At 41.8% G+C, this 14293-nt stretch overlaps 1 protein-coding gene across 1 annotated transcript in view; it reads left to right on the top strand.

Moving 5' to 3' along the window:
• P3H2 (prolyl 3-hydroxylase 2) overlaps positions 1 to 14293 on the top strand; it is a 155103-nt gene that overhangs the window by 132000 nt on the left and 8810 nt on the right. Inside the window, exons 9-14 of the mRNA XM_055308085.1 lie at positions 3790 to 3917; positions 4454 to 4549; positions 5118 to 5268; positions 6312 to 6429; positions 7778 to 7853; positions 12033 to 12173. Coding sequence (XP_055164060.1) covers positions 3790 to 3917; positions 4454 to 4549; positions 5118 to 5268; positions 6312 to 6429; positions 7778 to 7853; positions 12033 to 12173 — 710 coding nt within the window. The remainder of the gene's footprint in view (positions 1 to 3789; positions 3918 to 4453; positions 4550 to 5117; positions 5269 to 6311; positions 6430 to 7777; positions 7854 to 12032; positions 12174 to 14293) is intronic.

Raw genomic sequence — 14293 nt, 5'->3', positions numbered from 1 at the left:
GTCATTTGCAGGCTGGTCGACGTGCATATTTGAACGGCAAGATTTGTTTTTCCTTTTTTTCCTTTTTTCCTTTTGGTTAGTGGGTGGGTAGTTGGTTGTTTTTGGTGAAATGCATGTGTGGGAAGCCTCTGTATAAAACTCTTATTCTCAGGGGTGGTTGTGTTAACTACATGAAAGGCAAGTTTCTAGGACAGATTCTGTCTGACTCCGTTAGTGTTAGTTAACATTATTAGGTAAGACTCTGTGTTGCACTCCATCCCTTCACCTGATCTTTGTATACTCCATGTGGCATGACTGGGGGAGTTGTCAATATCCCTGGAGCCCTTTTTAAAGTAAACTCCTTTATGCTTATTAAGAAGCCTCAGCCAGAACTCAGCAAGCTATATACCAGGCATATTTTAATAGTAATCAGCATAGTAATAGCAAATACTTATATAAAACTTAAGAATGGTAGGGGTTTTTCTAAACGTTTTGGTTGTAGTAACTGTTAAAGTCATCTTTTGAGGGATCCCTGGGTGGCGCAGCGGTTTGGCGCCTGCCTTTGGCCCAGGGCGCGATCCTGGAGACCTGGGATCGAATCCCATATCGGGCTCCCGGTGCATGGAGCCTGCTTCTCCCTCTGCCTGTGTCTCTGCCTCTCTCTCTCTCTTTCTCTCTCTCTCTCTGTGACTATCATAAATAAATAAAAAAAATTAAAAAAATAAAGTCATCTTTTGAAAATAAGGTAATTATATTTAAAGTTAATGTACTCTCCAGATAGAAAAGGAAGAAATATGACATAGTACAAACCAACCTGGTTCATTAAACCCATGGTCTGTCATCCATTTCTGTTTGAGTTTTATATTAGAAAATGCTTTTCAGTGAACCTACAAGTATCTTGTCTTTCTTCTGGAAGGAACATCTCTTTTACATTTCTAAATGGGAATGGAATATGCAGTTTACTTTTCCAAATATTTGAGAAAGTGCCTCAATTTGGCTATGGATCTTAATCAGCTATATGGATTAGAGCACCCTTTCCAAATAATCTATGTTTTACATTAAGAGGTCCTGTTGGGGAGAGGGTCGTCTAATAGGTTTTTATCGTCACCCCCCCCCAAAAAAAGCACCAATGTAGTGGCTCACAATAACATACATTTACTATCCCACAGTTTCTGGGGGTCAGGAATTTGGGGGGTAACTTGGCATGGTCCCTTGCTTCAGGGTCTGTGACAGACTTCCATCTATCTTCTCCCACGTTCAGATGAGAGAATTCGGTTCCTAAGAGTCTTAGTGGGCAGTGGTCCTCAACTCCTAGTTGATTGTTGGCTGGAGGACGCCTCATTCCCTGCCGTGTGCGTCTGTCTAATGCAGCTACATGCTTCATCCAACTGCAAGCTGAGAAGGCAATAGACTGAGTCTACTAGCAAGACGGAAGTTGCGACCTTATGTAATCTAATCACAGAAGTGATATCCCATCACTTAGGCATATTCTGTTGTTAGAAGCAAGTTCCAGTCTCCACCTGCACTTGAGGAAAGCAAATTATGCAAGCCCATGAATCCCAGGAGGCAGTGATCATTAGGGGGGCATCTTAGAATCTCTCTGCCATAGGAAGGATGGAAGGAAGGAAGGAAGGAAGGAAGGAAGGAAGGATAGTTCTTGTGCTCAATTAAAGGTAAGAACTGCTTCATATTGTATTGATACTCCAGAGAGTCATGATGCCTATTTATATATTTAAAGTTCTAAGAAGTCCTCTTAAATTTTGTGTAACCTAATACTTCCCAAACACTTCGATCAAGAAACTCTTTTTTCATCAAAAACTTTTCTGTGGAACAAAGGCAGAGAAACATTGAATTATGTATGTGTGTGTGTATTTTCTTTTTCTATTCATCCAAAAGATTGGTACTCAACTACAACTTGTGGTTATATTCATGAAATCTAAGAAATTCTGTGTTTATGGATTTTGATAACAACCTAAAAAAAAGTTAATGGTGCAAGTAGTAGGTCATCTAAATAACAACTTAATAGCCAAGTCCTGCTGTGAGATTTCACACTGCAGTGGGTGCAGCTACTACATCACACTGGCACCAGTTAGTGATACTTCAGTGGTTGAAGACTAACAAGAAATGAAGTCGAATAAACTTATAAATAATGCATCAGGACCAGATAAAGGCCCAAAGTCAGTCATGCTATATTACAATTTCATAGTAATTTCAATAGAGAAAAGTTGCAGTGCAATGAGTCATTACACACCAAAAATACTATAAAGAATGCTGGCTCAAAAGAATCTGGGCCAGATCAGTGAGTAGAATAGAATATTCATGTGGAATGAGGCTTTTTGGTTTCTATAAAATAGCATTAACCATTTCATTAATATTGCTATCTTGAATTTACTTGGTTTCACAGTCTTGCTTTTATTTAATCTTGTAACTTGTAACTTGCTTTTGGTGTTAAGTTATATGAAACTCTGCAGATAAATAAGTACAGTGTTCGTGGTTTTGTAATTACAAATATAGAAGTAAAATTGTAATAAATAGTGTGTCAGCACTGCCGCTCCTTTGGGAACTTTTCCCTTCTCAGATAACCATGTATTACTAAAGATTGGGAAACACCGTCTCTCTTTCTGAATATTCCACTAATTGTGAGCTGTTGTGACTCTTTCATCTTAACTAGATGAATAAACTTGGTGCTACTTTTTAGTTTTACAAATTTGTTTTAAAGAAATAGAGGGAACATTGATTTCAATTGGTTTCTTCCTTCTTCAACTGATGTGTCTTTTAGACAGTGTGTTGGTGACCCTTGCTTGACAGGGGCAAGAAGGGAGAAGCCGAGCCCTCCCCATGCCTCCCTCCAGGGTGAACTGTTGTCATTGAGAGGTTCGTGTCCGGTCTCTTAGGAGTATTATAAAGAGCAGAAAGTCTTTTTCCTTTCAGTTTAGTGTTTTACTTCAAGCTGATTCCACTGTGTTACATCTGAAGATTTCCTTGTCAGCAGAGGCTTTGCCCTCAGTCCTGCCCTCTGTGAGGAGAGAGCCTTGTCAGGTCTAGATTTTGTAATTTAACACCTAAAGCACGACCCCAGAGCATCTCCTTCTCGAAAGCCTATAGGGGCTATTTCATTAAGTTGTGGGCTCTATCCAGGGAGAGAGCAGTTATCTATAGGAAACCTTCCTGTGTGAAAAAAATGATATAAAGATTTGCCTAGAGAACAGAGAAAAATAAATATTCCCCAAATAAGACCATCTAAAGTCAGTTTGGTGGGAAGAAGACTGGGAAGGAGTTGGTGGCTTGGGGGTGACTATCCTGATGGTGCATTTACCAGCTGAGCTTTCTAGTGATGGTATTTCTCTACCTACCAGTGAGACTGGGGTATGTGGGTCGTGTGTGGGTGCACAAACACGTGATCACATAATGTGATGTTGTAACAGAGTTAGGAGCCAAGAGTTGTGAAGAGTGTGTGCAGTTGCCAAGAGAATTCTAGAAATTATCAGAGCAGTGTCCTGGGAGATTCCCAGTCTGCTTTGCAAGATCGTCACTGGAATCAAATGAAAAGAGAGTTCCTATCAAACCCCAAATCCTATACAAATGTGATACCATTATTGTGATGTTACGGAGAAACCTGGTGGTCAGACATCTGTTTTCTGAATCCATATTGTACTTAGCAAGCTTCCAATTTGTCTTTGCATTCTTAAGTATTCATGAGCAAACTGATTCTCATGCATTTCACATTGAAGACTGTTGAGTGTTCTGTGGTCCCCCCCCCCACCTTGGGAATAGAAGCAACAGAGAAGACCATGTGTTCTGTCCCTTTAGGTGGCCCTCTGCTCTATGAGAACATCACATTTGTCTATAACTCGGAGCAGCTGAATGGGACTCAGCGGGTTCTCCTGGATAACGTCCTGTCAGAAGAACAGTGCCGGGAGCTCCACAGCGTGGCCAGTGTGAGGACGGGAGCGGGAGGGGATCCTGAGTACTGGCCTGGTATGAGCTCTGGAGCTCTGGTCCTGGTCTCGCTTGGAGTCAGAGAAACAGGCCTGAAATGTCACTTTCTTTAGGACCAGGACATCAATGTGGAGGCATTTTCATAGCCTGGTTTGGGATAACTTTAGTTTTGTCTAGATCTGGACACAGCTAGTGGATCCAGAATAGTTAGTGGCTTAAGAGCATTCAGCATGTGCCCTGCTTACTGTATAAAGTCACTGGGAAGATCTCTTTATCTTAATCAGTAATTAACCAATATATTAATTATATCCTATTTCTACAAAAAGTAGTATTTTAAGTAAAAATATAGAGTGAAGGTTAAATAAAGATATCTCTTTGATCGGAAGAATTAATGGTACCAGGATCCTGGTACAAAATAGGGATGGTTCTGACTATGGACTTTGGTCCTTAGCTTCCTGGCAGTCAAGGCAAGAGGGGAGCCCTGATGAAGTCATAGTGGTCATTAATAAAGCATCTTCTTGTATTTTGCTTCCAGGGAATCATGCTTGTTGGTGATGGATATAGAGGAAAGACTTCACCCCATACACCCAATGAAAAGTTTGAAGGTGCAACTGTCCTGAAAGCTCTCAAAGTAAAGTCGTAGCTTCTTTTGGGTTTGGGTTCCTAAGCATCAACCCAAGACCTTCTGTGAATGGCAGATATAGGAAAGAGGAGAGATGAAAATGTAGACCCCTCAGGGTAGATGAAAAGAGCAAGTCTGAAATGATATCTGCATTGTTTTAAATCATTCCTTGATTCCTTCACTAGGCACCAACTTATCAGACTTCAAATCTCCTAAATTCCGATTTGACAAATAATACCCACTCCAGCCCTGTCCTCAAGGAGCTCCTGGTGCAATGGTGAAAGTATCCCAAAACGCATGGCTCTTCCGTACCACACCAAGTGCTGTTGGGGAGGAAGAGAAAGTTCTTTGAGAGGAGAGAAGAGGGAGAGATTAGCTTTCAGGGTTCCCTCTGTGATTAAGAAGGATGAATTTCGGTGGCTCCTTTTCCTAACCAGAATCCACGAGCATGTAACAGTGTTCCCACTGGCCAGGGTAGACAGGGCCATCCTTATATTGCTGGACTGAGCCCTACTGTCTGTTTTTCTCAAGCCTTCTGACCGACCCAGTGCTGTCTCACATTCCTCTTTGTCTTCAGTTTGGTTATGAAGGCCGAGTCCCGCTGAAGAGTGCCCGTCTGTTTTATGACATCAGCGAGAAGGCTCGAAAGATTGTAGAATCCTATTTCATGCTGAACTCAACCCTGTATTTTTCCTATACACACATGGTCTGCCGCACCGCCCTGTCTGGTAAGATTCCAGAGTTTGAACTTGCTCCTTCCTACACCCACAGTGAAAGGAGAAAGAAAACAATGCAAAACAGAGTTCTGATACATTTTAGACTAAAGGGTTAGCCAAGTACTCAGTCCCCCCAAACAGAAGAACCTTGTACAGATTTCTTCCTTCCCTGTCTTTCTCCTTTTTGGCCTCCTCTTGTTCCAGAAGCCCATTGCTCTGCCTGTCTTCCTTTCAGATCCATTTCTCCTACTAACTGTAAGTCACACAGAGAAATGCTTCCCTGCTTTGGGCTTTCCTTTGCAGGAAACCAGGAACCTGGAAATTACAGTTCCCATCATGCCCCAAAGCATTAAGTGGATGCATAGAAAATGAAGGGATTATTGAAATAAATGTTCTTAAAAAGGCAGAGACCTGGGATGCCTGGGTGGCTCAGTGGTTGAGCATCTGCCTTTGGCTCAGGACCTGATCCCCAGGGTCCAGGATCGAGTCCCACATCGGGCTCCCTGCAGGGAGACTGCTTCTCTCTCTCTCTCTCTCTCTCTCTTCCTCTCTCTGTGTGTGTCTTTCATTAATAAATAAATAAAATATTTTTTAAAAAGGGCAGAGACCCTTGCTCCAGGCCTTTATGATTAATTTTTTCCCTAGATCTTCTCTTCCACACCCTGTTGAGTAGGAGGGGAAGGAGAAGTTCTTGAGAGTATAGTTTGGCAGGTGAGGTTTCAGCTGAATCAGTCTTTTCTTTTTACATTTTCATTTCGCCTCTTTCCTTGGACTGCCCCAGGTGAATGCATGTAATTTCTATTATGTGTATTTATATCAAGAAACTTTTATGGCAGAACAGACAGATGGGATTTGCCCTTGATTTTACAAGTATCTCACCAAAGCAGGACCGGTCTCCTGACTGCTTAGTCAGTTCTTTCTTTCATCTACGTGGGTCTGCCTTGCGTCTCAGATTTGCATAGGGTACCAGTGATGGGCAAAGACAGTGTGGCATCAGCTTTGCTATTGGACGCTCCTGCTCTCCTGTCATTCTCACCTGTTTCCTTTTCCGGCAGGTCAGCAGGATAGAAGAACTGACCTCAGTCACCCCATCCATGCTGACAACTGCCTGTTGGATCCTGAGGCCAATGAGTGCTGGAAGGAGCCTCCCGCTTACACATTCCGGGACTATAGGTACAACCAGCACCAACCTTAAAACCAAGCTTTTGCCCAATAGTTACCAAATACCTAGAAAATCGAGGAAACTAGAAAACGGATCTTTGCTGTCGTCAGAGTAATCTCTGTGAAGCAGAGATTCTCAAATAACCTCCTGAAGCAGCTGCCACAACCAGGAAGTGACTTGATCATCTCATATTTTTTTAAAGGTTATATCTATTTATTTGATAGAGAACATAAGTAGGGGGAGCAGCAGGCAGAAGGAGAGGGTGAAGCAGGCTCTCTGCTGAGCCTGCAGCCCAACATGGGGCTCCATCCCAAGACCCTGGGATCATGACCTGAGCCGAAGACAGACGCTTAATCAACTGAGCCACCCAGTCACCCTGATTATCTGATATTTTTATCTTAAGAATCCAACCACATTTAGTTCATCTTAATCCACAAAAGTGCCCATTTTGTTTTAATATGAAAAGTGTTTTGTTTTTTTTTTTAATTTGTTTAGCCTTCACTGAAATGTATTCCTTGTGGGATGCATATCTCAGCCTGAGAACACAGGATATGCTGTCTCAATGCACATAGGGGTCTTACAATATCACTCAGCTATGTCTGCCTTCCATAAATATGATACTAGAAACTCAGGGGAAAAAAATGGATGATACTTTAGTGTCTAAGGAGAAGTCACCAGGTATATAATAGTGGTTAATTACTACAGCAGCATGCTCCAGACAAAAACATTTATTGAGCACCCCTTCTCTGTGCAAGGCAAGACTACACCTCTTGAAGCTCTCTGGCTATTTCCAGGGAAAAATACATGCCTTAGATACACAAGCATTAGAGGGAAGAAGAGAATTATAAGTAGTGTGATCAGGCTCAAAGGGGTAGATTAAATCTAGTTAGGTTTTCTTGTGAAAAAGTGAAATGAAGTTTGAAATATAATTAAAATGTTAGGGCAGCTTGGGTGGCTCAGTGGTTTAGCGCCGCCTTCAGCTCAGGGTGTGATCCTGGAGACCTGTGGATCAAGTCCCATGTCTGGCTCTCTGGGTGGAGCCTGCTTCTCCCTCTGCCTGTGTCTCTGCCTCTCTATCTCTCTCTCTCTCTCTCTCTCTGTGTGTCTGTCATAAATAAATAAAATATTTTTAAAAAGATTTGTTAGAATGTTAGCATAAGTGAAACGAATAAATACTTCAGGGATATGACCCAAACTACTTCTGATCTTACTCTTCAGGGTTAGGAAGGTCAGTTCTTTCAATGTCTGGTTCAGAGGAAGCTTACCAGTCAGGCTGGTCAGTTTGTCACGTCTTCAGTATTCTCTGAAGATGATGTTGTAAGCTTGTGACATTACAGATGGTTTTCTCTTTTCTTATAGTGCTCTCCTGTATATGAATGATGACTTCGAAGGAGGAGAATTCATTTTCACTGAGATGGATGCCAAGACTGTGACCGTAAGTAAGCCTTTGCAGGCAAGTTTTTGTAGCATTGCTTCATCTCAATCTTGCCCTTTTCCAAGGACTCACAGACTATTGGATTCCAAATATCTGAGCTCGACTATTCAAGAGGTGCAGAGGGGCCCAGCAGATGTATACATCAAAAATGTTAGAGAAGGGCTCATCAATAAAAATCTTCCAGTCTGTTTTATAAATGGGTAATTTAAGGAATAGGTATATGAAGGATTTGCTCATGGTTACATAGGTAGTTAGTGTTAGACTTGGAACCAGAACTTAGGTCTTCTGATTTTTTGTCAAGTAGTCTGATGGAAATACAAAAACATGTATTTCTAAGTCATCCATGCCTAGGACTACACAAATGGATTCTACAGAATAGCTTCGAGCAACCTGGTGTTCTGCATGCTTGGATTGAGCATTGCACTCTAGGCCTAGTTACCAGAATTACCATATATGTGTATGCGTCTATAGGATTGTAACTGTAAGTAAACCTACACCTGAAAGATTAAAATATACACATTACCCACACATTTTAGATGAGACTTTAAATACACTTTCATAGGTAAAAAAAAATCAAGTTAATTTCAACTACCATCTTCCCAGGCAACGAGTGCCTTTGGAAAACCAGTCTACTGAGTTATAGACTATATAGCCAGCATTCTGTGGACGTTAAGCCAAAGAGCGTACACCATGGTAGAAAAATATGTTTTCCAGTTGAGAGGATAATTGAATTGTAACTAGATTATGAAATACATCTTTCCTCTGTACACAATCTAAATAGTTGAGGCATGTATCTGACAAGCGTCAAGGATTTTGCATTAAACACTCTATCTCCACAACTTTTTTTGTGACTATTATGTTAACCCTCTCCTACTTTGTATCCTTTTCTTAATAGTGAAACACCCATATTATCATTCATGGGGTAGTGCTGGGGTATAAGCCCATGATATCAAATATTCTATACTACCTGATTTATAAGGGAACCCTATGGAGATTCTTGTTAAAATCATCCAGAAGCATTGGGATAATTAATGAAAGATATTTCGTACAATTTCATGCAATAATGTGTATCTAAAAGGTTATGATGCTTCACACTTTGTTGTAAAAGCTTAAGTATCAACAGAGTATTTTAACGCTTCATGATCTGGAAAATTGAATCAAGATCGATGATCCCAGTTGTTTATAATCCTGACACAAAATTACCATTTAAAAAAAAAAAAAAAAAACCTCAGTGCAGAAAGCATTTGATTTCTGAGCTCTGCTAACACCAAAACAGATTTTTAAATGCCTGCGCTTCCCAGAGTTGGAAAGAAAGTCCCGACAGGTGATTGAAAAGATTCCTTTGCTTCTACTCCATCTAGTGGCCTTATTTGGAAACGCTCAGTGTTTCAAAGCCAGTGATGCCCGGGATCCGATATAAGAATCAGTGATTCATTCATTGTTGAACGCAAGTTAACTGTAATTCTGCTGCTTCAAGATGTGAAAGCAGATAGTACCGCTCTTTCATCTAACTATATGAAGGTTGAATTATTTTAAAAAGTACTGAGTCTAACCACCACACCACCACCCTCAAAAAAGCTAAATAAATAAATAAACAAAACAAATAAATAAATAAGTGATTTACACAATATTCTGATTCAAAAGCGCCACGTTGACAGATTCATTTTTCCAGACTAGTTCTACTTCAGATTAGTACATGTGGTGGAGTTTTTAGGGCACTTGTAAATGATTAAAATTCTTAGGTAATCAGTCCTAAGAGCAAAGAGAGAAATGAATAGTTTTCCTTTTCAAGCTTTCCTTTCTTTGACTCTGAAGGGACAAATGAAGTCAGAGAAAAGGTCCAACCTGGAGCCTACACAAAGAAGAAAAGTCTTACAAGTTCTTTACTTTGCAAAATTCTGGGAATTACACACAACTAAATGGTAGCTAAAAATTTACATTTATTCAAAACAAGTACAGCACAAAGGCTTCTCTGACTTTTAATCATTGCTCAGATGAAAAGCAAGAGGGCTTTTCTTTTATGGTACTTGGAAGATACATGGATTATTTTCAACAGCATATTTGTGAAACATGAGTATTTTGGGATTTGGGTTTCTCTGTGCAAGTTTGAAAGAGATGAAATTTAATAAGTTCTATTTGCTTCATGAAACATTAAATTCAACCACAGCTGTGTTCCAAAAGTATGTTTACAATCATCTAAACTTCAGGACATAGTTTCCTGTAGAAGTAATGTCCTAAATGAAGTCTGTTCATTCCTTTACATGGCTGATGTATGTAACAGGTTGACGTTCTTCTTTTGATAAGATTAGTCATCTAGACTTTTGTGAACCTATATATACCTATAATCGATTCCAAATGCTTTGGGGAGCTGATAGCTGCTTTTCCTAGACTTTCCCAATTTCTTCATGTGTAAAAAAAAATACTTGCAATTCATCCAGTTCCATCAGAGATAAAGCATCAAATTGACCCCACACCCTGTCTTTAATATTGTAAAGTATTATTGCTGACACTTGATCATCACGTCGAAGCAATGGTGACCAAATGTGGTTGAGTGAGCCCTGACCAGGGAATGGGATGCTAAGAAAACTAGAAAAGAGATCTGAAAGCTGTGTGTAGACGAAGGCTTTCCTATCCTACTTCGTATGTTTCAAGTATAATTTATTTTGTTGTTTCTGTGGGGAAACATACAACAAATTCCTTCTCCAGGAAAATGAAATCGGATTGATACCAACGACACCTGTAAGTACTGAACTCTCTGGATTTTTGTCAGAAAAGCCACACTGACAAAGCTGCAGAAGAAAATTAACTCTCTCCAGCAAAGACGAGTCACTTCTCAATTTCTGTGAATAGAAGAGTAACCAGAAACTGCTTTTCCTTGCTCTTCCCTTTAACACACACACACACACACACACACACACACACACACACACACACACACTAACACACACACTAACACACAGGTTTCAGACATTTTGATTCCTCTATCTCCTTCGGGCCTTCCACGTGTAGGTCACAGTTCAGGGGTACCTATGTTGGGTAGCATCCAAAGACCTCAGGAAAGTTTCCAAATACTGCTCCGAAGCTGGCAGGGGAAAAAACCAGAGCCATCCCATTTTATGGTGAAGGAAACCGAAGGTTCTTCTAATGGGCATGTCTTAATCCAAGTCAGTTCAGAAAATAATTAGTTTAAAATGGGTGCATCTGATCACAAGGTAGAAAGGCACCACATTTTTTTCTTGTACTTTCTAAGCTCTACTATGGAGTGAGTGATGTTTCTGTGTTTCTCAAGAAAGAAAAATGAACCCTACTGACATCAGACACTTCTTAAAATACAGATGTGAGGCCCCCTTCTATTTTGTGGCTTGGGTTCACTCAATTTGGAGAGCCCGCTCACTTGATCTAACACCCAGGCTCCCTTGGCAATGCCTCTTTTCTCTCCACTCTCTTCTACATAAACGATAGTGAACAGTTTCACTGAGCAGGGCACAGGCTTAAAAGGACTGTGTTAATCATGTCAGAGCTCTGAAGGCCATGGAATAGGTCTCCCCAAGGAGCAGCATGGCCTCATCACTGGAGGTATTAAAGCATTCGCTGAGGACCATTGGGCAGGAATACTGTAGTAGGAATTAAAGTATCATATGAAATTAGACTTTTAAAAATCTCTGTATTATGAAAGGAAAGGGTCACAAACCATAAATGTACAATTAAGGCATGAGAAAGGGTGCACCGTGCAGCACCCCGTAGATCACTAATAAGAATTCACCAGCACTCTAGAGGTCCCCTTGGTTTGTTTTTGTCATTCCACAAATATTAAATGGACATCTGCCTTATGCCAGATACTGCACTACGGCTAAAGGCAGGGAAGGGAAGTGAAAAAGAGGCTTTGTCTTCATGGAATTTAGCAGCCCTAGCTCAGCATGTATTGAGCCGTTACTCGGTGCCACCAATGGTGCCAGCCGTTTTACCTGAATAATTTAATGTCTGAATCAGACATGATTCTGAACTTCTTTGTTTTGCAGGTGAGGAAATTGAACTGATCTGTGTCTGCTCCAACCCCAGGATTTCCTTATTCTTTGATTCAAAACTTGACCTAAATAATCCCGTAGAAGGATAGAGAAAAGGGTCGTCGAAATGCTCGTGATAGGGAAATGAGAGTCTGATTGTCATGTTCTTTCTCAGGCCTCTATCAAACCAAAGTGTGGGCGTATGATCAGTTTCTCATCTGGAGGAGAGAACCCTCATGGAGTGAAGGCAGTCACCAAGGGCCAGAGGTGTGCTGTGGCTCTGTGGTTTACCTTGAACCCACTTTATAGAGAATTGGTGAGTGTGTGATCCACCCAGAAGGCCAATTAGATGTCCCAAAGACCTGCTTCATGAACTGATTTATCTGAAAAGTCCTCTGATTGATCCATAACCATTTAGGGATCTTAGAGATCACAAAAATCAAACTATTACAAAGTCCTTTCTTTCTAGTTTCCAACACTGGCTGTTTTTTTTTTTTTTTTAATTATTTATTCATGAGAAAGACAGAGACGCAGAGACATAGGCAGAGGGAGAAGCCAGCTCCCTGCGGGGAGCCCGATGCAGGACTCAAACCCAGGACTCTAGGATTACGACCTGAGCCGAAGGCAGATGCTCAACCACTGAGCCCCCAGGTGTCCCAACTGGCTGTCCTTTCTAAGCAAGAATAGATTTTCCTCTTGAGACTCAAAATGAAGCAATTACACATCTGCTGTCTGTAATGTGAGTTTGAGAGGGAGAGGAGAGGCTAGGGAGGCAGTTCTTGATCAGATGGGTTCCAATAAGTGAATGTATGTGGAAATACGAATTGAAATGATGCCTGACAGTTTCTAGATAGTTTGGAGCTTTTTAACAAACTGTGGTATCAGGAGACAGGAACCACTTTCTCCAGGGCACCAGGAAGACTCATTTGTTTTCTCAAGAAATCATTAAAAAGCGCACTGAATAATGGATGAGATGCATGTAGAGGACAGTGAGTAAACCTGAAAGTTTGTCATTATTTACTATTATTAGCTTAAATGTTGCATATTAACATATTGTTATTATTATATTGGAAGTAGACACTTAGCCCGGATCCCATCCTTCTGGGTTCCCCAGCCAGAGCTTACGGTCACTATCTGTGAGCTGCAGAAGGATGACTTAAGACCAATATCCTAAAGCCCATTGAAGGAAAATGTTGACTTTCAAATTGTCACCACCGCTTGGTGGAGTTGTCCGCTTCGAAAGTAGCAAGTTCATTGTCACTAACTGGCTCCAGTAAACAGCTCCACTTGGGATGCTGAGATTGAAACTGAAACTTCACAGCAAGGGGTACACTGGGGGGTCTTCAGTCTCCTCCAGCCCTGAGTATTGACAAGCTATGAATTCTAGTCTTTTTTTTTTAAAGATTTTATTTATTTATTCATGAGACACACACACACACAGAGGCAGAGACACAGGCAGAGAGAGAAGCAGGCTTCCTGTGGTGAGCCTGATGTGGGACTCGATCCCAGGACCCCGAGATCATGCCCTGAGCCAAAAGCAGACACTCAACCCCTGAGCCACGCAGGCATCCAGAAATTCTAGTCTTTAATATGGCATTCAATCCAGTTTTCTCTTAAAATATGTAAATTGAATCCAATCTAGTCAGAAACTGTTTAAAATTCCTGCCTCCGCCTCATACTTCTTGCCATGGGATCTAACACGGATTTCGAGGCTGCTAGGCCACATTCCATAAGCATTTTTTCATGTACCTCACAGATGTTTATGGAAGATCTCTGTACCTGGGCAACCGGGCTGGGTAGGCCCTGGGGGGTGGGGGGTGACAACACACAGTCCCTGACCAGGGGTGGGGGGAATTGGGGGGAGGGGCAGGAGCTTGGAGAGGTCCACAGGGAAGTAGATCTGCCATAGCAGTGTGCATTTTGTAGATGGATTGAGGTTCCCTCTCCCTGAGGAGATGATAGCCAGGCCCTGAAAGGGGCAAGAGGGATCCTGGTCCTGGGGGGCTGGGGGAGCAGAGCACACAGTTCTGAAGAGTTCAGGGGGCCCTGAACAGTGTCCTTCAGCTCTGGTTCCTTCCTTTCTTTGTGCTCCTCACTCCAAGAGGCCAGCACTCCCTCCCCACCCTCCCCGCAGGGCACTCCTGCACCAGGCAATCCAGGCAGGCCCTGGACCTACAGGAAGGGAGCACATTCCTGGAACATCGCCACACGCCTTTGTCTCTTTAGTGTTCAGTTCAGCAAACACTGAGTCCGCTTCATTACTCAGTACCCCAACCTTCTCTTCCAAGGTATTTTCTATCAAATGAAGGAGCACAAAGTGAAGCAAGCCTCTGGGCTCCTGGATCCCCAGGGTGTTGGGAAACATCCCCAAGAGTCCGGGCAGTAGCGGCATCTAGTGGCCACACGAGAGAATGACCAGAGCCTCTTCAGCAACTA

The sequence above is a fragment of the Nyctereutes procyonoides genome, unplaced genomic scaffold (genome assembly GCF_905146905.1).
Source record: "Nyctereutes procyonoides isolate TBG_1078 unplaced genomic scaffold, NYPRO_anot_genome, whole genome shotgun sequence".
Lineage (NCBI taxonomy): Eukaryota > Metazoa > Chordata > Mammalia > Carnivora > Canidae > Nyctereutes > Nyctereutes procyonoides.
Note: the sequence above shows the minus strand (reverse complement) of the source record. Positions and strands in the feature narration are given on the sequence as shown.